At 43.9% G+C, this 27748-nt stretch overlaps 2 protein-coding genes across 2 annotated transcripts; one reads left to right on the top strand and one right to left on the bottom strand.

The window, feature by feature from the left end:
• Window positions 1–2215: 2215 nt before the first annotated feature.
• On the bottom strand, window positions 2216–5438 carry LOC117090777. The gene is made up of 3 exons (XM_033223374.1): window positions 5405–5438; window positions 4674–5157; window positions 2216–2372 (listed from the first exon to the last, which is right to left on the bottom strand). The coding sequence occupies exons 1-3, from the start codon at window positions 5436–5438 to the stop codon at window positions 2216–2218; spliced, it is 675 nt and encodes a 224-aa protein (XP_033079265.1).
• On the top strand, window positions 4901–27748 carry DENR (density regulated re-initiation and release factor). Its single transcript, XM_033220271.1, has 8 exons — window positions 4901–5031; window positions 5774–5888; window positions 17553–17572; window positions 18213–18297; window positions 21539–21622; window positions 24062–24178; window positions 25619–25758; window positions 25871–27748. The coding sequence occupies exons 2-8, from the start codon at window positions 5783–5785 to the stop codon at window positions 25913–25915; spliced, it is 597 nt and encodes a 198-aa protein (XP_033076162.1). The 5' UTR covers window positions 4901–5031; window positions 5774–5782; the 3' UTR covers window positions 25916–27748.

The following is a 27748-nucleotide window of genomic DNA, read 5'->3' as shown; positions in this document are numbered from 1 at the left end:
AGAAAAAAAAAAAAAAAAAAAAAATTTAGGAATGGATATAACTCGAGCCAGGTTAATCAGATTCAACTTGGATTTTCTTTTTTTTTTTTTTTTTTGAGACGGAGTCTCGCTCTGTCGCCCAGGCTGGAGTGCAGTGGTGGGATCTCAGCTCACTGCAAGCTCCGCCTCCCGGTTTTATGCCATTCTCCTGCTTCAGCCTCCTGAGTAGCTGGGACTACAGGCACCCGCCACCTTGCCCCACTAGTTTTTTGTATTTTTTAGTAGAGATGGGGTTTCACCGTGTTAGCCAGGATGGTCTCGATCTCCTGACCTCGTGATCCACCCGTCTCGGCCTCCCAAAGTGCTGAGATTACAGGCTTGAGCCACCGCACCTGGCCCCTCAACTTGTATTTTCATTGCACCAAAACTGCAACTTGCACTAGAAAATAGTAATACTTATGTCTGAAAGATATTTAATCGACCTACTTGGTGCACAAGTGGATTCCTGTATCCTTTGCAAAAATTCCACTGCCTCTCCAAGAGTCTGTGACCACTGGGATGTTTCTTTTTTTCATATATCATTCCTCCTCTTAGTACCTGAGAGCTGAAAGACTGTGGAGTGTGATAGGAAATGCAAATCTGGGCTTCAGTGCCAGCTGTGCAGGTAGAGTCCACCCAGAAAACAGAACCCCATCTCAGTATGTAAAGCAAATAATTTAAGGCTGGGAATTGGATGGAACTGTTGAAAAGCTAAACAAGAGGTGGTGAGACAATGCAGAGATTAGCAATAGCAGGAAGCCATCACCACCCTTAGGCTAGAGACTAGATCCAGGGAATGTGCTCTGTTTTAGGAGTCCAGGGACTGTGATCCTCTAACATTTCAGAGGGAGACCAAGTTACTGCCAGAAATGCAGCTCAAGCGGTGAGGAGGGGTGGATGGTAAGGGGGCTGCTGCCATGCCTGCCTCCCATTGGCTGATCATAGCTGGAAGCTAGGAACAAGGAAGCTTGAGACAGCAATCTACAGAGGTCAGCAACCCTTTCCATACAATGTACAGTGGGAAAAGCATAATGAGTGAAACTGAAGACATTGGTCTGTTACGCAGGACTGGCTACCTGTCCATATTTCATCACATCCAAGACGCCATTGTTGGTAAGATGCACCATAATTTGTGCATTATTAAGAAAGAGAATTGCCGCCAACTAAATGATGACACCATGCTAAGATTCCATACATTGCAATGCAACAACAAAGAAATGCTGAAATGTGGAAAATATGCACCTTAAGATTAATAAAATACACTATTTGCCGTGTGATCTTAAGCACATGTGAACCTAATTCATTTCCCCTGTTGAGCGTTGATTTAGGCATTTGGAAATGAGGGAGAGTTATACCTACTTCACAGGGCTTTTGTTTTGTTTTTGTTTCGTTTTTCTTTCTTTTTTTTTGAGACGGAGTCTCGCTCTGTCGCCCAGGCTGGAGTGCAGTGGCGCAATCTCGGCTCACTGCAAGCTCCGCCTCCCGGGTTTATGCCATTCTCCTGCCTCAGCCTCCTGAGTAGCTGGGACTACAGGTGCCCGCCACCTCGCCCAGCTAATATTTTGTATTTTTAGTAGAGACGGGGTTTCACCATGTTAGCCAGGAGGGTCTCGATCTCCTGACCTCATGATCCGCCCACTTTGGCCTCCCAAAATGCTGGGATTACAGGCGTGAGCCACCATGCCTGGCCTTGTTTTTGTTGCTTTGTGAGACAGGGTCTCATTCTGTTGTCCAGGCTGGAGTGCAGTGGCACCATCACACCTCACTGCAGCCTCGACCTCCTGGGCTCAAGTGATCCTCCCACCTCAGCCTCCTGAGTAGCCGTGTCCACAGGTGTGCACCACCACACTCAGCTATTTTATTAGTAGTAGTAGTAGTAGGGATGCATTCTCTCTATGTTGCCTGGGCTGGTCTCAGACTTCTGGGCTCAAACCATCCCACCTCACCTCCCAAAGTGCTGGGATTACAGACATGAGACACTGCACCTGGCCCTTTGTAAGGATTCAATCAGCTAGCATGTCTAAGACTGTTAAACTTAGAATAGGAACTTTATCTCTTTTGTTCACTGTAGTATTCCTGGTGCCTAGCACAGTGCCTGGTACATAGTAGGAACCTAAGAAAATTTGGGGGGATGAATTCAGCTGGACTCTGTTCCCCTAAATGAGCATAGTTTCTGGCATACAGTGGGGAGTGGGTATCAATACATGGAAGCTATTATTATTGGAATCAAACATGCTTTGGTGGGGACAAGATCTTTTCTTCTTTCACTAGTGTGGTGTTGACTCTCTTGCGTGGGGGGATCTCCTCTTTTATTTAAGAAAGGTCTCAAGTGGGGAGGCCACATGCGTGAATCTCTGGTGGAAAAGATTGTACCACATGGCTTAGTGCACACATAAATAAGTTGTAAACAGAAAAAGTGGTGGTAGTAGCAGTGGTGAATGATGTTGGCAGGGAAGGAGGGGAATAAATAAAATGGATGTGAGTGAAGGATGAAGCACAATAGAAAAGAACAACATTTACCATCTACAGAGCATTTCTGGGGTCATCATTCCCTTAACTCTCACATCCCTGCAAGCGTTGTAGTGTTGCGGGAAGTCAGGGACCTTCAACGGAGGGACCGGCTGAAGCCGTGGCAGAAGAACATAAATTGTGAAGATTTCATGGACATTTATTAGTTCCCCAAATTAACACTTTTATAATTTCTTACACCTGTCTTTACTGTAATCTCTGAACATAAATTGTGAAGATTTCATGGACACTTATCACTTCCCCAATGAATATCCTTGTGATTTCCTATGCCTGTCTTTACTTTAATCTCTTAATCCCGTCATCTTCTGTGCAAGCTGAGGAGGATGAGTCGCCTCAGGATCCTGTGATGGTGTCAGCTGCACAAATTGGTTGTAGAGCATGTGTGTTTGAATATGAAATCTGGGCATCTAAAAAAAAGAACAGGATAACAGCAATGTTCAGGGAACAAGAGAGGTAACTTTGAACTGGCTGCCAGTGAGCTGGACAGAACAGAGCTATATTTTTCCTCTTTCATAAGCAAATAGGAGAAATAGCGCTGAATTCTTTTTCTCAGCAAGGAACATCCCTGAGAAAGAGAATGCGCCCTGAGGGTAGGCCTATGAACGGCCCTCTCAAAGCGTGCTTTTATGGTCTTTTATGGTCGAAGCCAAAGGGATGAAATAAGCCCCGGTCTCCTATAGTGCTCCCAGGCTTATTAGGATGAGAAAATTCCCGCCTAATAAATTTTGGTCAGACAGATTGTCTGCTCTCAAACCCTGTTTCCTGATAAGATGTTATCAATGACAATGCCTGCCGAAACTTCATTAGTAATTTTAATTTCACCTCTTCCGGTGGTCCTGTGATCTCTCCCTGCCTCCATTTGCTTTGTGATATTTTATTATCTTGTGAAATATGTGATCTCTGTGACCCACGCCGTATTCGTGCACTCCCTCCCCTTTTAAAAATCGCTAATAAAAACTTGCTGGTTTTACAGCTCGGGAACATGTGATGTCTCCCCCTGGACACCCATCTTGAAATTTCTCTCTCTTGTGCTCTTTCTCTTTATTTCTCAACCCAGCCGAGACACTTAAGAAATAGAAAAGAACCCACGTTAAACATCGGGAGTGGGTTCTCCCGATATTGCAGTGTTATTCCCATTTCACAAACGGGACTCAGGCTGAATAGGAAGGGATTTTCTCAAGATGAAATGAGACTCAAGGTATGTGGTTAAGTCTACCAGGCTTCAGCCTCCTGAGAAAGTCTGAGATAGGGTAGATTAACTCCAGTTTAGAACACCTATAAGGATAGGTAAACACAAAGGTGATAAAAAATTATTGTTAGGGAGTGATACTGTGGGCAATGAAAGACACATAGATAGCATTGATAGTATCTTTTCAAGAGTTTCCCCTGGGCTGGGTGCGGTGGCTCATGCCTGTAATCCCATCACTTGGGAGGCCAAGGCTGGCGGATCACCTGAAGTCGGGAGATTGAGACCAGCCTGATCAACATGCAGAAACCCCGTCTCTACTAAAAATACAAAATTAGCCGGGCATGGTGGCGCATGCCTGTAATCCCAGCTACTCAGGAGGCTGAGGCAGGAGAATCGCTTGTGGTTCCTACTACTTGGAAGGTCGAGGCTGCAGTGAGCCGTGTTTGTGCAACTGCACTCCATCCAGCCTAGGTGACAGTGAGACCCTGTCAACACATAAAGGATGAAGAAAGGAAGGGAGGGAGGGAGGAAGTAAGGAAAGAAGGAAGAAGAGGAGGGAGGGAAGAGGAAGAGAGAGACAGAGACAGAAAGAAAAAGAAAGAAGAAAGAGAGAGAAAAGGAGGAAAGAAAGAATTCCTTTAATTTAGTGTATGGTGTTAAAATGCAACCACACGCTCTATCCGGCAGAGAGGAAGGAAGAGAGGAAGGAAAGAAGGAAGAGAGGGTGGAAGGGAGGAAGGAAGTGAGGGAGGGAGAAAACATTCCTTTAATTTAGTGTATGGTGTCAAAATGCAACCAAAAGCTCTATCCGGCTGCGATCTCCCCTCACAGGAGTGATTTATGCAGTAGTTGGAGGTTAGTCAGAACTCCAGGATGCACCGCAGACACCGGGGCGATGATCCTCCGGCTCATTAATAGGGAGTCATTTCTGACTCAGGTGCACTCTCTGCGTTTCCAAGTCGCGTTCTTCTCGGCGCGCCTATCTCGAGGATTCATCCTCTCCAGCGGGTGACTAGCACCGCCTACCGGCGGCCCGCCTCTTGGCCTCTTGGCCACGCCCCTGTCCTGGAGCGCAAGGCGCATGCTCCCCAATTTTTCTCCGCCCCCGTCTTCCGGCTTCTCGCGACATTCGCCCAGGGCAGTCGGAGTCTCGCGATAAAGGCTCATTGTCTCGCGGGAGCGCTGCTGGCGGACTGGCTTTCGGGCGGCCCTGGCCGGGGAGACGAGTTGCATGTGTCGGTTCAGCTGGCGATAGCGGCGGGAGCGGAGCCGGCGGGGCCTGTGCGACCGCCAGGGTAACGACACCAAGTGCTTTTCCCGCTCCCGAGAAGCTCGTAGAGAGTGTGGGGGAAGCTGAGATGCTGCCTGGCGGAAGGGGGCCGGGCCGGGCGTCTCCACACCCCCGCCCACAAGGGCTCCTTCTGGCGTCCCCGGGGTTGCTCCTTCGCCTCAGACTTGGTCGCCCTTGTCCCCTCAGTGCTCTTACATTCTGTCCTCGTTTTCTGTTCACACCCTCCTTAGACTCTGGTCACCCCGCCCCCTCTCATGCCCTTTTTAGAGTCCCCAGGCCCTTCCCGTGGCGTGTAGCTGCCCCCACACCGTGCACCCCGGGCTGCTCTGTTGACCCACCCCTTGTTCCTAGGCATTTCCAGCCTCTGCCTTCGGCACCTTTGTAGCCCTTCTCTCTTACTGCAGTTTGCATCCCTCCCAGACCACCCTCAGACCTTTTTGCTCCGTGTCTGCCTAGGGTATTCACCCCATCTTTCCTTCCCCATTGCTTCCTCTTTTTTACTAGTGAGTCCCTCTGCCCCATCCTTCATGGTCCATTTGCTGCTTCCTTCCCTGTAGATCTGTGGACCAAGGAGATCTTGTGCCTGGGATTGCTCATATTTTATGAATCGAATGCAGCTTGTATCCCCCACTCAACAGCAAAATTGAAACAGCTTTGGGCTGGGGGGATTTCTATTGAGAGAAATGCTATTCTTCTGGGGTCTTGATTGTAAAATAGTGAGGGTGTGTTATTTTCCTTGCTTACAGGTTTGTGAAATGGCTGCTGACATTTCTGAATCCAGCGGGGCTGATTGCAAAGGAGACTCAAGGAACAGTGCCAAGTTAGATGCCGATTACCCACTTCGAGTCCTTTATTGTGGAGGCAAGTGTTGGTAGCCACAGAATGACTTTTACTCACTATATTTTTATGCATTATAATAATAGTTTGACATTTGGTGGTATTAAGCTTTTCTCCCCATCTTTTTCATTTGGTGAATTTGTGCTGGGGGAGAGGAGTGCTGGGGAGGAGGAGGCATGAATTAACAGCTTCCCAACCTGAGTGATTTGTGTCTGGCTACTCTGACTGAAGAAGCTTACAGTCCATTTGGAATAGAGATGTGCATCTAGGTTATTTCAGCCTGCAGGTCCTCAAGGTGTACGCTAGTCTAGCTATCAAAGGAGGGCTTCTTGGAAGATCCTGAGTTAAGGATGGCAAGGACTGGATGAGAAGGTGGGAAAGGGCATCCCAGACAAAGCGAACGACTATGTAAGGAAAAGCTTGATGGTGGCCGGGCGCGGTGGCTCATGCCTGTAATCCCAGCACTTTGGGAGGCCGAGAAGGGCGGATCACGAGGTCAGGAGATCGAGACCATCCTGGCTAACACGGTGAAACCCCGTCTGTACTAAAAATACAAAAATTAGCCGGGCGCGGTGGCGGGCGCCTGTAGTCCCAGCTACTCGGGAGGCGGAGGCAGGAGAATAGCGTGAACTCGGGAGGCGGAGCCTGGATGACAGTGAGACTCCGTCCCAAAAAAAAAAAAGAAAACACTTGATGGCTGCTGGCTGTCTGTGAAGAAGCGAGCAGCTTTGAGTTTGTGTGGCGTATCGTATAGGGAGGTGCCCGTTAAGGAGTGAGAGAAGGTGAGGTCGGGGTGTTGGGTGGTAGGACAGTTAGGGAAGTCTTCTTGGTTTGAATCATGATATATATATTAGGTTTAATCAGGATCTTTTTCACTTTCTTTTCTTTTTTTTTGAGACGGAGTCTCCTCTGTCGCCCAGGCTGGAGTGCAGTGGCGCGATCTCAGCTCACTGCAAGCTCCGCCTCCCGGGTTCATGCCATTCTCCTGCCTCAGCCTGCTGAGTAGCTGGGACTACAGGCGCCCGCCACCGCGCCCGGCTAATTTTTTTTTGTATTTTTAGTAGAGACGGGGTTTCACCATGGTCTCGATCTCCTGACCTCGTGATCCGCCCGTCTTGGCCTCCCAAAGTGCTGGGATTACAGGCGTGAGCCACCGCGCCCGGCCGATCTTTTTCACTTTCGAGTATTTTTCTTCATTTTCAATATAGAAATATTTGTGAATTGTAAATGCTGTATGTATTCACATCTTGGAAACTTTCAGAAAAATTTGAAGATACAAGACAGTAAAAGGGCAAGTAAATATTTTTTCAGTAAATATTTCTCAGAACTTACTGTGTGCCTAGTGATGTTTTAGGTGCTGGGGCTTGAATAATGAATAAGTCAAAAGATCCTTGTTCACATGGACCTTACGTTCTGTGACTATAGTAGAGACCTCCTCTGACATTTAAGTACTGTAGAAGGAGAAATGATGTCATTGATTTAAAAAATTCTAACGATTCATTATTTATTGAGTATCTTCGATAGTGAAATAAACGTAGCGCACGGTACCTCAGCAGGAGAGTAGACGGTGGAACTTTTTGTAGGGATCATTGAGTTAGGTTATGATATTGGTCTTACTTGGTTGTATTATTTGCGTTTGGAGTTACAGACCAGGGCTTGCATTTTGACTCCAGCACTTCTCGGGTTTGTGACCCCAGGCAGGTTACTTGATTTCTCTATTCAAGTAACTTTCCCAGGGTCCTTTTCTAAGGTCTGTAAAATGAAGATAATGATTACATCTTAAGTCAGATGATTCATATAAAGTTCCAGGTACAGCAGCTAACTTGAGAATTTAGTTCATGAAATGCTATTACTATATGAGAAAAGTATACTCGTTTGGTTTCTTCACCCTTGTATGGCAGATGTAGTAGAGAGCTATTGTACTCTTTCATCAAATTTCAGAGTCCATATTTTATAAGGTACACTATTGTTTTAGGTTCCACTAAAAAAAAGTGATACCAGTGAGATGGACACGACATAATTAGAAGATGTAGCCCTATAAAAATTTTAAAAATACGTGAGAATTGATGAAATACAGTATATGAAGACCATGCTGTTAAATTGCTTATGTCATTCCTAAAGTAGCTTTTCTAGAATTACACTATTCAGACCAACCCACCGATAATTTATGTTGACAGGAGGCCCCTGATCTTTTGGAGAAGGTTTATTTATTTATTTTTATTATTATTTTTTTGAGATGGAGTTTCACTCTTGTTTCCCAGGTTGGAGTGCAATGGCGCGATCTTGGCTCACTGCAACCTCTTGCCTCCCAGGTTCAAGCGATTCTCCTGTCTCAGTCTCTGAGTAGCTGGAATTACAGGCATGTGCCACTACGCCCGGCTAATTTTGTATTTTTAGTAGAGACGGGGTTTTTCCATGTTGGTCAGGCTGGTCTCGAACTCCTGACCTCTGGTGATCTGCCCACCTCAGCCTCCCAAAGTGCTGGGATTACAGGTGTGAGCCACTGCACCTGGCAAAACGTTTATTCTTTTCGTTTCCTTCTCTACTTTGTATTGGTATATAGGCAGTAGGATGGAGAAAAGGATACTTTTTCATTAAGGAGTTTAAGGTCTAGTTAATGAGAAACATTGAGGGAATATTAAATGGTATTGACTATAACAATGAATTAGACATTCCGGAAAGGGGGAGGTCTTTGTTCAGAGGGAAGTAGAGAAGTTTTCAAGGAAGTAGGGTTTGAGTTAAGCCTTAGGTGATGGGTAGAACTTGCAAGGAAGGGATTCATAAAAACAATATAGCAGCAAATTGTATTATAGTATCTTCAGGAGAGAGAGAAGAAAGGGCAGATGGTAGCAGAATGCTGGATTGGAATATAGTGAGAAACCAGTATAGGTAGGATGAAGTCATTTCGTCTTCAGGGTTGAGACCTCAGATGCTGAAGTCTACCTCAGTTTAAATCCTGGCTCTGCCTTTTACTGACATTGTGACCTTGACCAGTTCACTCATCCATGATATGGGGCATAATAGTAGAGACTACGTCGGAGAGCTCTTGAGAGGAATAAGTGAAGTAACACAAGGAAAACGCGTAACAATGTTTGGCACATGTTAAGTTCTTGGCAAATGTTATATGTTATTATCCCTGAAAGTCAGATGAGAAGTTCAGAGTATTCTAGAGAATACTAGCTTAGAGAAGTTCAGATTATTGCTATAGTCTCCATCATCTATGAGGGACTTAGGTTGATGCAAAAGTAATTGCAGTTTTTGCCATTAAAAGTAACGGCAAAGGGCCGGGCGCGGTGGCTCAAGCCTGTAATCCCAGCACTTTGGGAGGCCGAGACGGGCGGATCACGAGGTCAGGAGATCAAGACCATCCTGGCTAACATGGTGAAACCCTGTCTCTACTAAAAAATACAAAAAACTAGCCGGGTGAGGTGGCGGGCGCCTGTAGTCCCAGCTACTCGGGAGGCTGAGGCAGGAGAATGGCGTGAACCCGGGGGGCGGAGCTTGCAGTGAGCTGAGATCCGGCCACTGCACTCCAGCCTGGGCGACAGAGCGAGACTCCGTCTCAAAAAAAAAAAAAAAAAAAAAAAAGTAACGGCAAAAACTGCAATTACTTTTGCACCAACCTGATCGGGGGGGGGGGGGGGGGGGTTGTTTGTTTTGTTTTGTTTTGTTTTTGAGATGGAGTCTCACTCTGTCACCCAGGCTCGAGTGCAGTGGCACGATCTTGGCTCACTGCAAGCTCTGCCTACCGGGTTCACGCTGTTCTCCTGCCTCAGCCTCCCGAGTAGCTGGGACTACAGGCGCCCACCACCACTCCCGGCTAATTTGTATTTTTAGTAGAGACGGGTTACACCATGTTAGCCAGGATGGTCTCAATCTTCTGACCTTGTAATCCGCCCGTCTCGGCTTCCCAAAGTGCTGGGATTACAGGCGTGAGCCACTGCGCCCGGCCCCTGATAGTTTTTTGAGCAGGAAAATAAAGTGACAAGAGATTAATATGCTGCATTATTTGGAGGAAATAGAAACCACAAATTTGAAGGCCACTTTCAGAAATGTAGGTTTGAGGTAAATAAGTGCCTTGCTGAGAGTGTAAGCAGTATAAAAGTAAATAAAGAGGTTTAATCAAAGAAAAGGTAAACTGTTTAATGGTGAAAAAGGAAAAAAATTTAGGTGAATTCCATGTTTTGCAACTGAGAGAGTTGAAAAACCAGAACACCACTAAAAATGATGACTTTGAGAAAGATTAGATTTGGGGATAGATAAAAGGATGACTTCCAATACAGTGTATTTGAGTGTCTCCGAATGGAAGAATCCAAGTATGCTGCATTTGGCAGCAGAGAGAGACAGTATATGAGCTTTCCTAAGGGAAAAAGAGAGAAAAGCCAGAAAGATTCTTGGGGTGTACCTGGGGGGAGGTGAGCTGGGTGGATTTTATCACATAGAGAATTGCTTAGTTGGTGAGAAGTTTGAAAGCTTGGTGAAAATGTCAGTCTCTAGAAATCTTGTTTTAGTTTTCTGTAATTATGAATTAAAACCAAGGGGCTGGGTGCGGTGGCTCATACTTGTAATCTCAGCACTTTGGGAGGCTGAGGCAGGCAGATCGTGAGGTCAGGAGTTCAAGACCAGCCTGGCCAACATAGTGAAATCCCGTCTCTACTAAATATACAAAAAATTAGCCAGGCATGGTGGCGGGCACCTGTAATCCTAGCTTCTTGGGAGGCTGAGGCAGGAGAATCACTTGAACCGGGGAGGCAGAGGTTGCAGCCAGCTGAGATCACGCCACTGCACTCCAGTCCGGGCAACAGTGCGAGACCCCGTCTCAAAAAAAAAAACAAAACTGAAGATGTGAGAAAAACTGATAAATTTATTTTAGCAAGATGCTCAGAATATAGGTTTCTGTTACATTTTTATATGATGATTACCTGTGAAACAACACTTTAAATATGGAAACCTATGTGAGTAAAGGGTAATACCTATTCCCTGTGACCTCAAAGGGTCAGTGAACTAGGACTAAAGTGGAAGTTACCGAAAGGTGCCTTTCTACCTTGTCGACTCTCTCCAGAACAATACAGGCTTCCACTTAATGTAAAAACTTCTTATGCTTAATTGAAGAAACCAGTGGTGGAGATGGGATTAGACTGTACCTTTTAGTTTCTTTCTAACATTGCCTTTTTGTAAAAGGAGTGGATTTTGTTAGCCAGCTTGGTAAGAAAGTATGATGACATTGTTTAGAGTCCACATCATAACCAACAATTTACAGAGACTATCAACAATTTTTACTTAGTATCTCTGATGTATAAGGTCCTCAGCTAAGTTCTGTGGAGGCATGTAAATTGGCAGAGGCCCTGTCTGTCTACACATAACTTACACAGGGAAGATGATGAATGCTGAAAGAAGGAGATAAGAAATAGGCCAGGCGCGGTGGCTCACACCTGTAATCCCAGGACTTTGGGAGGCCAAGGTGGGTAGATCACCTGAGGTCAGGAGTTCAAGACCAGCCCGGCCAATATGGTGAAACCCTGTCTCTACTAAAAATACAAAAATTAGCTGGGCGTGGTGGCAGGCGCCTGTAATCCCAGCTACTCAGCAGGCTGGGGCAGGAGAATTGCTTAAACCTGAGAGGCGGAGGTTGCAGTGAGCTAAGATCATGCCACTGCACTCAACCTTTGAGAACAAAACTCTATCTCAGAAAAAAAAAAGAGACAAGAAGTAAAGATTAAGGACTAATAGCTGCAGTGTCAGTACAGGAGGGGAGAGATTTGTAGGAAATTAGGGAGAGACTTCATAGAGGCAACCACAGCTAAATGGGGATTTGAAGGAAAGGTTGCATTCAGGCAGGACAGAAGGGCTGAAGGTTGGACTTGCCGGTCAAAGGTGTGGAGGTAGGAAAGTATTTAATAGTGGGTAGTGTAGAGGGAGTTTCGAGTGTTACAGTTTGGTTGTTTGGTTGTAATGTGGAATTCATGAAGGGGGCAGCCGGAAATTACGGCAGTGTGGTTTGGGGTCAAGTTCTGGGGCACTTGATTTGTAGATAATTGTAAGTCATTGGAAGTTTTGGAGCAGTGAAGTTAACATGAAGATGAATCTGGCAGCAAGATAACAGTTGAAGGAGGCAGACTTATTAAAGCCAGGCTATAATAAGACTTTAGACAAAATTAATGAGCATTTAAACGAGTGGCATAAGTGAGGAAGAGAGGTTGAGAAATAAATTATGATGATAGGATCAACAGTATAAAGCAGTTAATCACATTTGAGGACAAGGGAGAGGGGAGAAATAAACTGGATGTGGTTTTGGCAGACATGTCGTATTGTTGGAGTGCTTAGAGAAGAGGGAAAACCTTCCATTAGAATACCTAACTGGCCGGGCGCGGTGGCTCAAGCCTGTAATCCCAGCACTTTGGGAGGCCGAGATGGGCGGATCACGAGGTCAGGAGATCAAGACCATCCTGGCTAACACGGTGAAACCCCGTCTCTACTAAAAATACAAAAACTAGCCGGGCGAGGTGGCGGGCGCCTGTAGTCCCAGCTACTCGGGAGGCTGAGGCAGGAGAATGGCGTAAACCCGGGAGGCGGAGCTTGCAGTGAGCTGAGATCTGGCCACTGCACTCCAGTCCGGGCGACAGAGCGAGACTCCGCCTCAAAAAAAAAAAAAAAAAAAAGAATACCTAACTGATTAAAGAGAAAAGTAGAAGCGATAGTGACATAGGCATTTTTCTTATCATTCCTTCCCCCTCCCTCCCTTTACCTTTTTGCAAAAAGAAGGATGGAAATTAGAGAATTTGCTCTCAGCTAAAGTCTCGGGTTTCAGAGAGCAGCTTGAATTCATTGAGGAAACACGTTTTAATAAAGCGTCTGCTCTGTGCAAGCTTTGTGCTCCATATACAGAAGTAAGACATAAATATCTCCTGGAAACTTAGCTTAACTGGGAAGACAAACATTTTAACAGGTGAGTTATAATGTACTAATTGTATACTAGAGGACTGATCAGACTTCAGTGAGAATAAAGAACCAACCAGTTCTACTTGGGAGAACTGAAAAAAGGGAAAGTTAAAGTATTGAGTGCATTTTATGTTTGTATATTTAATCTTCAAAACTGAAATATTATGGTTTTATTGATGATAAGTTTCTCAGTTGTATAAGTGGTGGGGCCGGGATTAAAATCTAACACAAGCCATTATAACATCAGCTTCAAGGAAATTTTGCAGAATCTTGAAGGATGAGTAGGTGTTTGCTGAAAAGAATGGCATGGATAGAAGTTCATTGTGGTTGGACCATGGGGTGTTTGGAGTTGAGTCTGGAGAAGTACGATAAGATGTTTGAAAAGTTCTTAATCTGGGAAGTGATGTGATTGGTTATATCTTTTTGGATAATAACTGTTTGGAAGGAAGGAGGAAGTACCTGAAATGGGTTGAAACTGGCCACAGAAATCAAGTTTAGGAGACTTTATTTTTATTTTTATTTTTATTTTTTCCACCCTCCTCCCCAAATTTAGAAGACTTTAAAGTATGAGATGATTGAGGCTTAGTGACACTGTGTGCAAAGTTAGTGATTTCGGTGACTGTTGACAGTGAAATTTGTAATTGAAAATACTGACTTTCAGGAAATTATTGATTGTGGCTGTTCATTCTCTGTTATAGAAAGGCATTTTTTTGTTTGTTTTTTTTCCTTTTTTTTTTTTTTTTTTTGAGACAGAGTCTCGCTCTGTCACCCAGGCTGGAGTGCAGTGGCCAGATCTCAGCTCACTGCAAGCTCCGCCTCCTGGGTTTACGCCATTCTCCTGCCTCAGCCTCCCGAGTAGCTGGGACTACAGGCGCCGCCACCTCGCCCGGCTAGTTTTTTGTATTTTAGTAGAGACGGGGTTTCACCGTGTTAGCCAGGGTGGTCTCGATCTCCTGACCTCGTGATCCGCCCATCTCGGCCTCCCAAAGTGCTGGGATTACAGGCTTGGGCCACCGCGCCCGGCCTGTTTGTTTGTTTTTGAGACGGAGTCTTGCTCTGTTGCCCAGACTAGAGTGCAATGGCATGATCTCGGCTCACTGCAACCTCCGTGTCCCCAGTTCAAGCGATTTTCCTCCCTCAGCCTCCCAACTCAGCTGGGATTACAGGCGCCTGTCACCGTGCCTGGCTGATTTTTGTATTTTTTGTAGAGACGGGATTTCACCATCTTGGCCAGGCTGGTCTCAAACTCCTGACCTCGTGAGCCACCACACCCGGCTGCTCTGATGTATTCTTAAGACTAGATTTAGTTTATGATCTTCTGCCCAGACCACCACAGAACTGCTGTTAACTTCAGTGCATTTTATCAAGAGGTACCTGGCTGTGGATTAGTCCCATTCCATGTGGTGGTAACTTTGCTCATTTGGCCAGGCACAGTGACTCACGGCTCTTATTCCAACACTTCGGGAGGCCAAGGCAGGCCAGATCATTTGAGCTCAGGAGTTTGAGACCAGCTTGGGCAACATAGTGAGACCCTGCCTCCACAAAAACTTAAATAAATTAGCCAGGTGTGGCAAGTGCCTGTAGTTCCAGCTACTCGGAGGCTGTAGTGGGAGGAACACTTAAGCCCAGGAGTTCAAGGCTTCATGAGTTAATGATCACGTCACTGCACTATTGCCTGGGTGACAAAGCGAGACTCTTGTCTCTTTAACAAAAAAAAAAAAGTTGGAGTCTAGAGGCTTAATTTTTTTTTTTTTGAGACGGAGTCTCATGCTGTTGCCCAGGCTGGAGTGCAGTGGGCACAGTCTCAGCTCATGCAGCCTCTACCTCCCAGGATCAAGCAATTCTCCTGCCTCAGCCTTCCCAGTACCTGGGACTACAGGTGTGGACCACCACACCTAGCTAATTTTTGTATTTTTAGTAGAGATGGGATTTCACCATGTTGGCCAGGCTGGTCTTTAACTGCTGACCTCAGGTGATCCACCCACCTGGGCCTCCCAAAGTGCTGGGATTATAGATGTGAGCCACCACACCCGGCCTAGAGGCTTAATTAGATTCAAGTTAAACAGATTTTGCCAAGAAGGTTCCGTGGATGATGTTTTGTTCGTCATGTTGCATTGCATCAAAAGCTGATAATGTCTGATGTTTCACTATTAGTGATGCTAAGTTTGAAGGTGATGGCTAGATGTTTGCATTGAGAAGGTTTTCCCTTTCCAAATAAGTAAGTGATCTGTAGAGAGAAATTGACTTTTTTAAAGAACTTAAAGGAGTTGCCCCAATTTTTATTGCATTAGAATTTTGCTGAACCGGGCCAGGTGCATTGGCTCACACCTGTAATCATAGCACTTGGGAGGCTGAGGCCAAGGTGGGCAGATCACTTGAGGCCAGGAGTTCAAGACCAGCCTGGCCAGCATGGTAAAACCCTCTCTCTACTAAAAATACAAAAATTAACTGGGTGTGGTGGCACACACCTGTAATCCCAGCTACTCGGGAGGCTGAGCTACGAGAATCACTTGAACCCAGGAGGTAGAGGTTGCAGCCAGCTGAGATGGTGCCACTGCACTCCAGCCTGGGCAATAGAGCAAGACCCCCATTTATTTATTTTTTTCTGAACTAAATATTATTTGAAATTGTGTACAGAATTTGTACCTTTAGTATTTGCTGTATTGGTATTTAACCAATTGCTATATAATTATATCTTGAAAGTGTGATTGAACAACTGTGCCTAGTATTTGAACTTGAACTGTGAGGAATATGGGGCTGTAGCTAACCAGGGAGATCTTTGGTGGAAATAACTCTAAACTATAATAGACTTGACTGGACAAAACCACTGGATTCCAGTTTTCTTCTGCCACATACCACCTTTGTCACTGAATGAGCTATTTAACTCTTTTAGTGCCCCATCTATAAAATAGTGATTGTGTGGTAGCATGGTGAATGTTAGTAGGGTAAGGTGAAGGGAGATCATTTTCAGCTGTCTGGTGCCACTAAGTTGCTTGTTTACTTTGTGTAATCTAAGTTAGCGGTTAATCACATGAGCGTCAGAAACAGGCAGATTCAAATCCTATTATCCAGATGCGAGTGGTTACATACACTAAGCCTCATTTTCATCATCAGAATATAGATATGGTACTTCTTATCTTACAAGGTTGTGACAAGTAAACATAATAATGGATGCAAGGCATAGTAAAGCATTTGGCACATACTAGGTGCCCAGTGTGTGGTAATTGCTGTGATTACATGGTATACCACCTTCCTCTCCCTCAAAAATCTCAGGATATTGGACACACTGAACTATTCCATTCTAAACCTTAAAAATAAAATAAACAGTGGACCCAGTATTAGAATTACAGTTAAAATTGGGAAGCTTTTTCAGTTCTTCTAGTCCACTACTAGCCTGTACAGGCTGTAACACCGAATGACAGGATTGATCCAAGATTCCTTCTAGCTTTACACTTTCGTGATCTTGTGTAGCATAATATGAAAAAGCTTTGGCAGCATAGCGAGATCCTGTCTCTGCAAAAATAAAAAACTTAGCTGTACATAGTGGCTCACACCTTTAGTCCCAGCTACTTGAGAAGCTGAAGCTGGAGGATTACTTGAGCTGAGGAGTTCGAGGCTGCAGTGAGCCATGGGCACACCACTACACTCCAGCCTGGGTGACAGAGTGAGAGTGAGACCCTGACTCTAAAAAAAATAGGCCGGGCATGGTGCCTCACACCTGTAATCCCAGCACTTTGGGAGGCTGAGGTGGGTGGATCACCTGAGGTCAGGAGTTTGAGACCAGTCTGGCCAACATGGTGAAACCCCGTCTCTACTAAAAATACAAAAATTAGCTGGGCGTGGTGGCACATGCTTGTAATCCCAGCTACTCGGGAGGCTGAGGCAGGAGAATTTCTTGAGTCTGGGAGACAGAAGTTGCAGTGAGCCGAGATCGTGCCACTGCACTCCAGCCTGGCGGAAAGAGGAAGACTCTGTCTCAAAAAAAAAAAAAAGGAAAAATGTATTGCAAAAAGATGGTAGTGAAAATGCTGCTAAAGTTTATAAATTTGTCAGTATGAATAAAAAATGGTGGCTGTTTTGGTAAACTATCAAAAGAAATAACCAGGCTGGAAAGAGTGCTTTCACGCCTGTGATCCCGGCACTTTGGGAAGCTAAGGTAGGTGGATCGCTTAAGCCCAGAAGTTTGAGACCAGCCTAGGCAACATGGTAAAACCTTGTCTCTACAAAAAATTAGCTGGGCATGGTGGTGTGTGTCTACAGACCCATTTAGTCGGGAGGCTGAGGTGGGAGGATCGTTTGGGCCCCCAGAGGGGTGGAGGCTGCAGTGAGCCATGATTGCACCACTGCACCCCAGCCTGGGCAACAGAGCGAGACCATGTCTCAAAAGAAAAGAACCAGTTTCCTTCAAACTCTGTTGTATGGGGGAATTGTTCTTGTCTTAGCTTAATTTTTGACTCACTGAAATGATTATGGTAAGACCTCACTATATACAAAATAGCATACTTTGATGTTCCATCAGCTGATGGAGACACTCTTTAGATGAAAAAATCAAGATAGTATCATCTCATAATCATGTGCCTTTTACCTCAAAAACACTGAAGAGTGGCGTTTGAAAAGTGGTATAGAAAACTTATAGGAAAAATGTAAAAATGAAGCATTTTCTCAAGTATAAAAGTTAAGGATAAGCCCTGTGTGTGTGTGTACATATAGGTTTAACATTTCAAATATTTTTTCTTTTTATTTCCTCAGTCTGTTCGTTACCAACAGAGGTAAGTCCTTTATTTATTTTATTTTTTTTTACCTTACGTATTTGAAGTTATTCTTGGTTTTAAAGCTACCTTGAGAACTTTATTTTTCATTTTTGATTATTTGATAGTAAAACTTTAACCTTTTATAGAGAGCTTTGATTTAGAATAAGTTTATGGTCTTATAAATTATTTTCTAAATTTAGACCTTAAATCATACATGTGCATCTTTTGCACATGGCTGTGCATTTTGGATTTTTGCATAGGACTTACGAATAGTCAGCTAATAAAATAAGAGTAACCTTAATGCCAAAATCTACGCGAATGAGCAGAGGAAAGAAAGAGCAATATAAATTGTGTGTAAGACTTTCTAAGTCAGGCTTTGTGAGCAAGTCATGAAAATGAGGCACTTATGTGCTCAAAGCAAGAAATAGAGGGAGAAGAAATAAACTGATACTGTGAAGAGGTACCTAATCCTTCTTAATATCTAATTTCTTATGGGACATATTCTGGTTGAATACAGATTTCCTGTGGATAAGAAGTCAGATGGGAGTGGTTTGTTTTATTCTTTGTGTTAACAAGTATAGGGAGTGATTTTTGATTACGATGTATTGTTTGACTGGAAATGTTTTGTTGTGACTCAGTTCTTTTTTTTTTCTCCTAGTACTGTGAATATATGCCTGATGTTGCTAAATGTAGACAATGGTTAGAGAAGAATTTTCCAAATGAATTTGCAAAACTTACTGTAGGTATGAAAATTCTTTTTCTTCCATTAAACTTCTGTACCTGAGACAAATGCATGTATGGCATTATTCTAAAGATACGAAAGTCCTCCTTTAGTAGGATATTACAGAATTAACATTTATCTCTGTTAGCTGTTTAAGTTCTCTCTGAGATAGGATAGGTCTGAATATCAGCTTTCTTATATAAAAAAAGTAAATGGGCCGAGTGCAGTGGCTCACGTCTGTAATCCCAGCACTTTGGGAGGCTGAAGCAGGCGGATAACAAGGTCAGGAGATGGAGATCATCTTGGCTAACATGGTGAAATGCCACCTCTACTAAAAATACCAAAAAAAAAAAAAAAATTAGCCAGGCGTGGTGGTGGGCGCCTTGTAGTCCCAGCTACTCAGGAGGCTGAGGCAGGAGAATGGTGTGAATCCAGGAGGCGGAGCTTGCAGTGAGCCGAGATCGTGCCACTGCACTCCAGCCCAGCCTGGGCGACCGAGCAAGACTCCTTCTCAAACAAACAAACAAAAAAAGTAAACGATTGGCTGGGCACAGTGGCTCACGCCTGTAATCCCAGCACTTCTGGGAGGCTGAGGCGGGCGGATCACCTGAGGTCGGGAGTTCAAGACCAGCCTGAGCAACATGGAGAAACCCTGTTTCCACTAAAAGTACAAAATTAGCCTGGCATGGTGGCGCATGCCTGTAATCCCAGCTACTCGGGAGACTGAGGCAGAAGAATCGCTTGAACCCAGGAGGCAGAGGTTGCAGTGAGCCAAGATGGCACCATTGCACTCCAGCCTGGGCAACAAGAGCAAAACTCTGTCTCAAAAAAACAAAATTTAAAAAAGTAAATGATTTAGGGGCAAATATATATTGATTTTATTGTAAGCGTACTATGTGCTACACACTGTTTCAGATTCTGAGGATAAGCCAATAAATAAAAGATTTCCTACTCTTGTGGCAATTACATTCTAGAAAGGGAGACAGATTAAATAAGCAAAACATATAGTATGTAGACAGTAATAAGCAGGAAACGGGGAGATAAGAATTGGTGGGAAGGAATTTGAAATATTAGGTAGTACCCAGGGAAGATTTTGTTGAAAAGGTGGCAGTTGATTTTTTTTGGAACTGAGGGAATGAGTCATTTGGGTATCTGGCAGAATATTTCTAGGCAGAGGACACAGCCTGAGGAGAGGCCCTGAGCAGAAGCTCTGCTAGTATATTCAGGAAACAACAAGTAAGCCTTTGTGTCTGGAGCTTATTGAAGGACCGGAGAAGAGTTTGATACGAAGTAAGAGTAGATCACACCGGGTTGGGCATTGTGGGCCGTTTTGGCTTTTGCTTAGTTAGATGAGGAGCTCTTGGAGGAGTTTAAACAGAAGAGTGATAAGGCCCGACTTGTTTCAGCAATATCACTTAGGCTGCTCTGCTAAGAATAAACCAAAGAGGCCGGGAGTGGTGGCTCACACCTATAATTGCAGCACTTTGGGAGGCTGAGGCAGGTGAGTCGTTTGAGTCCAGGAGTTCGAGACCAGCCTGAGCAACATGGTAAAGCCCTGTCTCTACAAAAAATACAAAATTATCTGGGCATGGTGGCACATGCCTGTAGCCTCAGCTACTCGGGAGGCCGAGGCCAGAGGATTGCTTGATCCCAGCAGATTGAGGCACCCCAGCCTGAGCAACAGAGCGAAACCCTGTCTCAAAAAAACAAACAAACAAAAATGTCAAAAGAGGGTCATAGGCAGAAAAGCAGGGGGAGACCAGACAAGAGGCTCTTGTGATGACTGAGGTCAGAATGGTAGTGGGGAGGTGGTGAAAAGTGGTCAGATAGAAGTATATTTTGAAGGTAGAACTGACAGGATTTTCTGTTTTGTTGGGCATGGTGTGAATAAAAGAGGCATCTAGGGTTTTGGTTTAAGCAACTAGAAAAATGGAGTTACTGGCTGGGCATGGTGGCTCACGTGTGTAATCCCAGCACTTTGGGAGGCCAAGGCGGGCAGATCACAAGGTCAGGAGATTGAGACCATCCTGGCTAACATGGTGAAACCCTGTCGCTACTAAAAATACAAAAATTAGCTGGGCATGGTGGTGGGCGCCTGTAGTCCCAGCTACTTTGGGAGGCTGAGGCAGGAGAATGGAGCGAACCTGGGAGGCGGAGTTTGCAGTGAGCCGAGATTGCACCACTGCACTCCAGCCTGGGGGACAGAGTGAAACTCCGTATCAAAAAAAAAAAAAAAAAAAATGGAGTTGCCATTGCAGAGGTGGGAAGACTATGGAGGAACAGAATTCCTCAGTTTGCTCATATTGATGGCTTCTCTTGCAAGATTGGTAAAAATGAAGGCAGTCGCAGGAAGAAGAGAAAGCCTGGCCTGGGAACAGGCCTGCCCAGAGACACCCAGTACTGCCCCACTCATTGCTCCTTGACTTTCAGGTGATTTCCCTGACACACAAATCCCTAACTTGATAAGTCCCTTTTGGCTGGTAGCTACTCCATCACTGTCAGTGGTTGAATAAGAACCCTCAAGTCTGGTTTTATATTCAGTCTACATGGTTGGCCCTGAACAGGACCTTACTGGGATAGGATCATGTCTGAGCAGGTGCGGAGCTCTCCTCCAGATGTTAACAAAATTAGTAAGTTTAGATGCTAGAGCACTCCTGCAGAGCCCAAGTGTTTTATGCTCCTTTCTTGTGGCTAAAAATTTTAGCCCTCACATATCAAAAGACTGGGTTTTCTCTTCTGTTACCGTACACTTACCATAATGACTTTAGAACTAGACTTGAATAGGAATCTAGCGGTGTAATCCATTGCTTTACAAATGTCATGCTCAGCTGTTGGTAAGATGCATTATTTGTTTTTAATTTTTTTTTTTTTTTTTTTTTTTGAGACGGAGTCTCGCTCTGTCACCCAGGCTGGAGTGCAGTGGCCAGATCTCAGCTCACTGCATGCTCCGCCTCCAGGGTTCACGCCATTCTCCTGCCTCAGCCTCCCGAGTAGCTGGGACTACAGGCGCCGCCACCTCGCCTGGTTAGTTTTTTGTATTTTTAGTAGAGACGGGGTTTCACCGTGTTAGCCAGGATGGTCTCGATCTCCTGACCTTGTGATCCGCCCGTCTCGGCCTCCCAAAGTGCTGGGATTACAGGCTTGAGCCACCGTGCCCGGCCAAGATGCATTATTTGTATATGAGGTTGCTCAAAGGTGATTTCTTTTTTTTTTTAACAGTGTGAGATGATGTTCATGCTTTTGTATTTCATTTTTATATCTAGAAAATTCACCCAAACAAGAAGCTGGAATTAGTGAGGGTCAAGGAACAGCAGGGGAAGAAGAGGAGAAGAAAAAACAGAAGAGAGGTAAGACCTAAATTCATATCTTGATTTGTACAGTCATATCATCACTGCGATAGAAGATGTAAGTAATTAAAAGAGTTCCCAAAGCTAGGCGCAATGGTGGGTGCCTATAGTCCCAGCTTCTTAGGGAGCTGAGGCAGGAGGATCATTTAAGCCCAGGAGTTCAAGGCTGTAGTGTGCAGTGATCGTTCCTCCAAATAGCCACACACTCTATCCTGGGCAACATAGTGAGACCTCATCTCTTACAAAAAGGAGGAGGTTCCTAGTGTTAATACCATGTACGTGTTACTGTAGTTCTCCATGTATATCATACAGAGGGGCACATACTAATAGTCTCAGGATCATGGTTGGATGTGGTATGATTTGGGCTTTGTCAGTAAATTGGACCTGGGAAAACATGCTTATTTGCCTTGTTTGTATGTGAAAAAGAGACAGCTAAAATTCCTGTGTATTCTATTTAAGTAGAGTGAGGACATTTATATAAAAGATGTTATCTTCTCATTACTTCTGATAGCTCAGTTGAAAACTCTGTTTTACAGCTGTTGGCATACACTTGACTCACTCCTTCTTCTCAGACCAACTCCTGATGCTGTGGATCCTGTACCTGCCTGTTTCATTTTCATTCATTATTCTCCCTATGACTGAAACTCACTTACAAATATTTTCAGGACTTTGTGTCTTAAAAAAAAAAAAACTCTCCCCAAACCTCATGTCTTTCTTTGCCTTATCCCTCTCCTTTCCTTAGCCAGATTTCTTTACTAAGGCCAGACTCACTATCCCCTGTTCTGTTCTGTGGTTCAGTCTTCATTCCTCAGTCCATCCTAACCTGACTTCCTGGCCACTGCAGCTCTTCCGGTAAGGGTCAGCAGTGGCTTAGTCATTGCTAAATAACAAGCACAGATGCACTCCCTCTTTGCTGAAACATTGTCACTCCTTGGTTTCTGTTCCTTCCTAGCTCTCCTATCACTCCTCCTTAGTCTTCTGTGTGGACTTCTGTTCCTTCTATCCTTTAAAAGTCGGTGTTTTTCAGGATTCTGTCCTAGGCCCACTTACTTCTCATTCTGCATGTTCTTGTTGGATGATTCTATCACATTCCTAACTTCTGCTGCTCACTATACACTTAAAATTCCCAAATCTGTATCTCTGAATCTGGCCCGTGTCTCTAGCCTAGAAGTGTGCTTGATCCCAGAAGCACCTCAAACACTGCACTTTGGAAATTAAGCTTACTGAGTCTCAAGTCCCAAATTGATTCTTTTCTTCTTCTTCATTTTGGTTAGTGACTACACAGTTTATTCAGTCATCTAAACCAGAGCCCTGAGAACCATCTTACTTTCTCTGTCTCCCTTCACTCAGTTCAAGCTTCTGTTCTTTCTCCTCCCTCCTCTCCTGCCTGTGGCCTAGTGGCCATTACTGTTGGCACTGCTTTACTTTCAATTTTTTGCCTGAGCTAATGCAGGAACCTCTGTAGAGGCCTTTCTATCAGTCTTACTCTTCACAGATCCACCAAAACACAGATCCAGTGACTGCTATGTATGTAATCTTTTGTTTTTCTGGCTTCATCTGCTACGTATTCATAAGCATTCTTCAATCAAGACAAGTGAAGTTCCCAAATATAACGCCTTTTCTTATCTCTGTACTTGTTCCCTTTCCCTGGAATGTCCTTTCTTATGCCTCTCCAACCTTTTTCCTTTTACCTGGACCTTATTCTTCAAAATTCCACCTAGATGTTACTTCCTCTTGGAAACTTTCTGTATCCTCTGGAAGCAGACTAACTTGTTGCTCTGCAAAGCTATCATAAAATCTTATTCTTGGGCCGGGCGCGGTGGCTCAAGCCTGTAATCCCAGCACTTTGGGAGGCCGAGACGGGTGGATCACGATATCAGGAGTTCGAGACCATCCTGGCTAACACAGTGAAACCCCGTCTCTACTGAAAAATAGAAAAAACTAGCCGGGCGAGGTGGCGGGCGCCTGTAGTCCCAGCTACCCGGGAGGCTGAGGCAGGAGAATGGCATCAACCTGGGAGGCGGAGCTTGCAGTGAGCTGAGATCCGGCCACTGCACTCCAGCCCCGGCAACAGAGCAAGACTCAGTCTCAAAAAAAGAAAAAATAAATAAATAAATAAAATCTTATTCATGGATCCTATTATTGTATATATCAGGTTGCTGTAATTTTTTTTTTTACTCCCTTCATTAGACTGTGAGTCCCTGGAGGGCAGGGGCTATGGTCTGTTCATCTTTGTATCCTCAGCCCTTAGCCCAGTGCTGGGCACATAGTAGGTACTTAATACACGTTTATTGAATGAATACCTGGATGTGTTTAGTAATTTTGTATTAGAGAAAAAGAAACTTAAACCTTTTGAAAATTAATAAATTTAAAGACAGTATTCTCTTATTATGTCAAAAACAAAACAACTAATGCTAAGCTCTTTCTTAATAAATAAAGGTGGAAGGGGTCAAATAAAACAGAAAAAGAAGACCGTACCACAAAAGGTTACTATAGCCAAAATTCCCAGAGCAAAGAAGAAATATGTGACAAGAGTGTGTGGCCTTGCAACTTTTGGTGAGTTCAGGGTTAAGTATATTTAAAATGTGTGAACTATTTTCTCTCTCTGTCTCCCTCTATCTCTCTCTCACATACCATGAAAACTTCACAGGTCTGTTTTTTGCTAAGAAGATAAATTTTGCATTTCTAATTACACCTTCAAAATCAAATTTTAGAGAAATGTCAAAAATCTTCTATAGAGGGTACTTTTTACTTTCTGGAATTCCTGCTGGGGCACATTTTATGTGGGATGAGGAGGGCTGGGGAGGATTTTGTTTGAAACCAGCCAGTGCTGCTCCTCTGTCCTCTGCAGGCATGGTGGCAGAAGGTTGCAAAATGGCTCATCCCCTCTGGGAATGACAGCAGAGGGTGAGAAAGGTGGCAGAACATCCTGCTTCAGAACCCCTCAGTTCCTGGAAGCCTTGAATGAGTAGTGAAACTGGGTGAAAATCTAAACCATGATCCCTCTGTAAGACAACACAGATTGAAAAACAATCAATAGTCTGGTCTGAGTACAATGGTGTTTACAACTAAATGATCACAACCACTTACAGATTTCTTTGTTCCTTCTTTACTCCCACTGCTTCACTTGACCAGCCTTAAAAAGAAAAAAGAGGCTGGACGTGATGGCTCATGCCTGTTATAATCCCAACACTTTGGGAGGCTGACATGGGTGGATCACCTGAGGTCAGGAGTTTGAGACCAGCCTGGCCAACTTGGTGAAACCCCATCTCTACTAAAAATACAAAAATTAGCCAGGCATGGTGGTACATGCCTGTAATCCCAGCTGTTCAGGAGGCTGAGTCAAGAGAATCGCTTGAATCCGGGAGACGGATGTTGCAGTGAGCCAAGATCGAGCCACTGCACTCCAGTCTGGGCAACAGAGCAAGACTCCGTCTCAAAAAAAAAAAGCGCCGGGCGCAGTGGCTCACGCCTGTGATCCCAGCACTTTAGGAGGCGGAGGCGGGCGGATCACGAGGTCAGGAGATCGAGACCATCCTGGCTAACACAGTGAAACCCCCTCTCTACTAAAAATACAAAAAAGCCGGGCGTGGCAGCGTGCGCCTCTTGTCCCAGCTGCTGGGGAGGCTGAGGCAGGAGAATGGCGTGAACCTGGGAGGCGGAGCTTGCAGTGAGCCGAGATTTTGCGCCGCTGCATTCTAGCCTGGGTGACAGAGCAAGACTTCATCTCAAAAATAAAATAAATAAAGAGTCCCTGGATTTGTTTTGGTCTTACATGAGTTAGGGGTAGTATATATATATATATAGAGCCTTTATTTGACTTTGAAAGTGTAAATTGCATTGTTAAGATCTCTATGGTAGTTTGTATTGTTCTGAAAGGAATATAAAACCCATTAACAATCTTTTATGAATTTAAAATGCAGATTAAATTTCAAAATGGAAAAACATCTTTGCATAATTCCAATTACAGTTCTTGCTCTTTTTTTAAAAAAATAGAAATTGATCTTAAAGAAGCACAAAGATTTTTTGCTCAAAAATTCTCCTGTGGTGCCTCAGTAACAGGGGAGGATGAAATTATCATTCAGGGAGACTTTACAGATGACATAATTGACGTCATTCAGGAAAAATGGCCAGAGGTGAGTACATGGAACACATACATTGCTAGAAGTAAGTTTTTAAAGCAGATTGCTTCCATTTTTTCTTAATTTTAACCACAGCTCACGAGATACAATTATTTGTGTTTTATAGGTAGATGATGACAGCATCGAAGATCTTGGAGAAGTAAAGAAGTGAATTTGAAAATTCGTCTATATTTAATGGCCTGAACTGAGAAGTTGATATGGCCAAAGGGAGAGAGGCCTTTTAAAAAATATATATATATATTTATTCTACAGTAAAACTGTAGACTGCCCTCGTCCTTGGCATTTTCACTGTTCTGTACAAGGCTGCTTGTTTTTTTATTGCCAAAGTCAAATAAACGGGAGACTGTCATGCTCATGCATGAATAGAATTTAGTCAAATAAAAAATTTTGGTCATTTGGTACTGACTTTCTCTTTCTCTGTCTTTTTTTTTTTTTTTTTTTTTAATAAAGACAGAGTCTCGCACTGTTGCCTGGGCTGGAATGCAGTGGTGCGATCTCGAGTCACTGCAACCTCCACCTCCCGGGTTCAAGTGATTCTCCTGCCTCAGCCTCCCTAGTAGGTGGGATTACAGGTGCCCGCCACCACACCCAACTAATTTTTGTAATTTTAGTAGAGACAGGGTTTCACCATGTTGGCCAGGCTGGTCTCGAACTCCTGCCCTCGCAATTGGCCAACCTCAGCCTCCCAAAGTGCTGGTATTACAGACGTGAGCCACCACGCCTAGCCTGAGTTTCTCTTTCTCTCTTTTTAACTTTAGTTTTTGAAAAACCCTGTAGACTTTTTGTGGGGAACATTTTTGTTGATTATTTTACTGGTCTAAAGCTGAGTGATTTTTTTAAAAGAACTTGGATTTGGCTTCCTCACCAGTAATATGTCTCCTTGCTTCTTTGATGTGATAGTGTTGAGATGGGTGAGAATCTAATCGATTTGTGGTTGAAGGTGAATTTGCTTTGTTGTGAGGTCCACCCTATGGGCACAATAACATACTGTTGGTAGGAGTTGTTTGAGCTATTTTGGAGATTATTTGGTAAAGTATACTAAAAGCCTTAAACCATGTATGTGCACTGTTTGAACCAGTAAGCCACTTCTTTGACATTAGAAGATATTAGAAGAAATAATCAGCCTTGCATAAAACTTACGGATGAAAGTATTCATCACAATATTATTTATAATGAAAAATTGCAAATGTTATAAATGAACAATTAGGAAATGGTTAAAGAAGTGATGGTGCATTGTGTGGTAGAATATTATGCATATGTTTAAAGAATCATATTTTCTAAGATTATTTGGAAACATGTTTGGTAATGTCAAGTGGAGTACCCCAGATACATTTTAGACATTTATCATCATCATTGGTCTGAGTGGAAAGCCGTTCGGAGAGGCTAGAGGCTCTTATTCTGGCTATAAATTACGTGAGTAAAATTCTGCTAACCATTAAAAATACTGTACACCCATCCTCAATGTATAGTCCTGGAAATAGCAGTTGAAACATGTCTTCTCACAAGAGAAAATGACAGTTTTAATGATGCATTAGATGAATTTAAACTTTAAGTCAGGTGCTGCAAATTGGAAAGAAGACTTGTGGTGTTTTAAATTGCTGTGGACACTTAAACTTAGAACCCATGGAACCCTTGTTTATTGCCATGCAAATTACAATCTTGAATGAGTGTTTTTTTAAAAATAAAGTATTAGAAAAATGTGTAATAAAGATGTAAAATTTAAAAATGGAATTCTGCATTAACTGTGGATTTTACTAAATAGAATTACTGGTGAAGCTAATTTTTCCATCGAGACTATCTGGTATATGTTACGTATGTAGTCTGTTGGTGCTGAAAGATATCTGTGTGCCTGTATCAACATGTGACATGTGACATGTAAAGTTTCTTCATGTTCACAGTTCTTAGCAAATGCAGTTTCAATCCATAGATAGCCAGCAGTGGATGTTACTACAGGAAAATACAGGATTAAAATTGTCCTTGTGTA

This window comes from Trachypithecus francoisi, unplaced genomic scaffold (genome assembly GCF_009764315.1).
Source record: "Trachypithecus francoisi isolate TF-2019V2 unplaced genomic scaffold, Tfra_2.0 Lachesis_group11, whole genome shotgun sequence".
Taxonomy (NCBI): domain Eukaryota; kingdom Metazoa; phylum Chordata; class Mammalia; order Primates; family Cercopithecidae; genus Trachypithecus; species Trachypithecus francoisi.
This window is presented reverse-complemented; position numbering and strand designations above follow the sequence as displayed.

Coding starts and splice junctions, on each gene's coding strand:
- DENR (XM_033220271.1), top strand. CDS start 5,783: ATGGCTGCTGACATTTCTGAATCCAGCGGGGCTGATTGCAAAGGAGAC. Junction 5,889..17,552: donor TCGAGTCCTTTATTGTGGAG/GCAAGTGTTGGT, acceptor TTATTTCCTCAG/TCTGTTCGTTACCAACAGAG. Junction 24,179..25,618: donor GTGTGGCCTTGCAACTTTTG/GTGAGTTCAGGG, acceptor TTAAAAAAATAG/AAATTGATCTTAAAGAAGCA.
- LOC117090777 (XM_033223374.1), bottom strand. CDS start 5,438: ATGCAAACTGCAGTAAGAGAGAAGGGCTACAAAG. Junction 5,158..5,404: donor AAGAGAGAAGGGCTACAAAG/GTGCCGAAGGCA, acceptor CGGGGACGCCAG/AAGGAGCCCTTGTGGGCGGG. Junction 2,373..4,673: donor TGGAAACGCAGAGAGTGCAC/CTGAGTCAGAAA, acceptor CTTTTCCACCAG/AGATTCACGCATGTGGCCTC.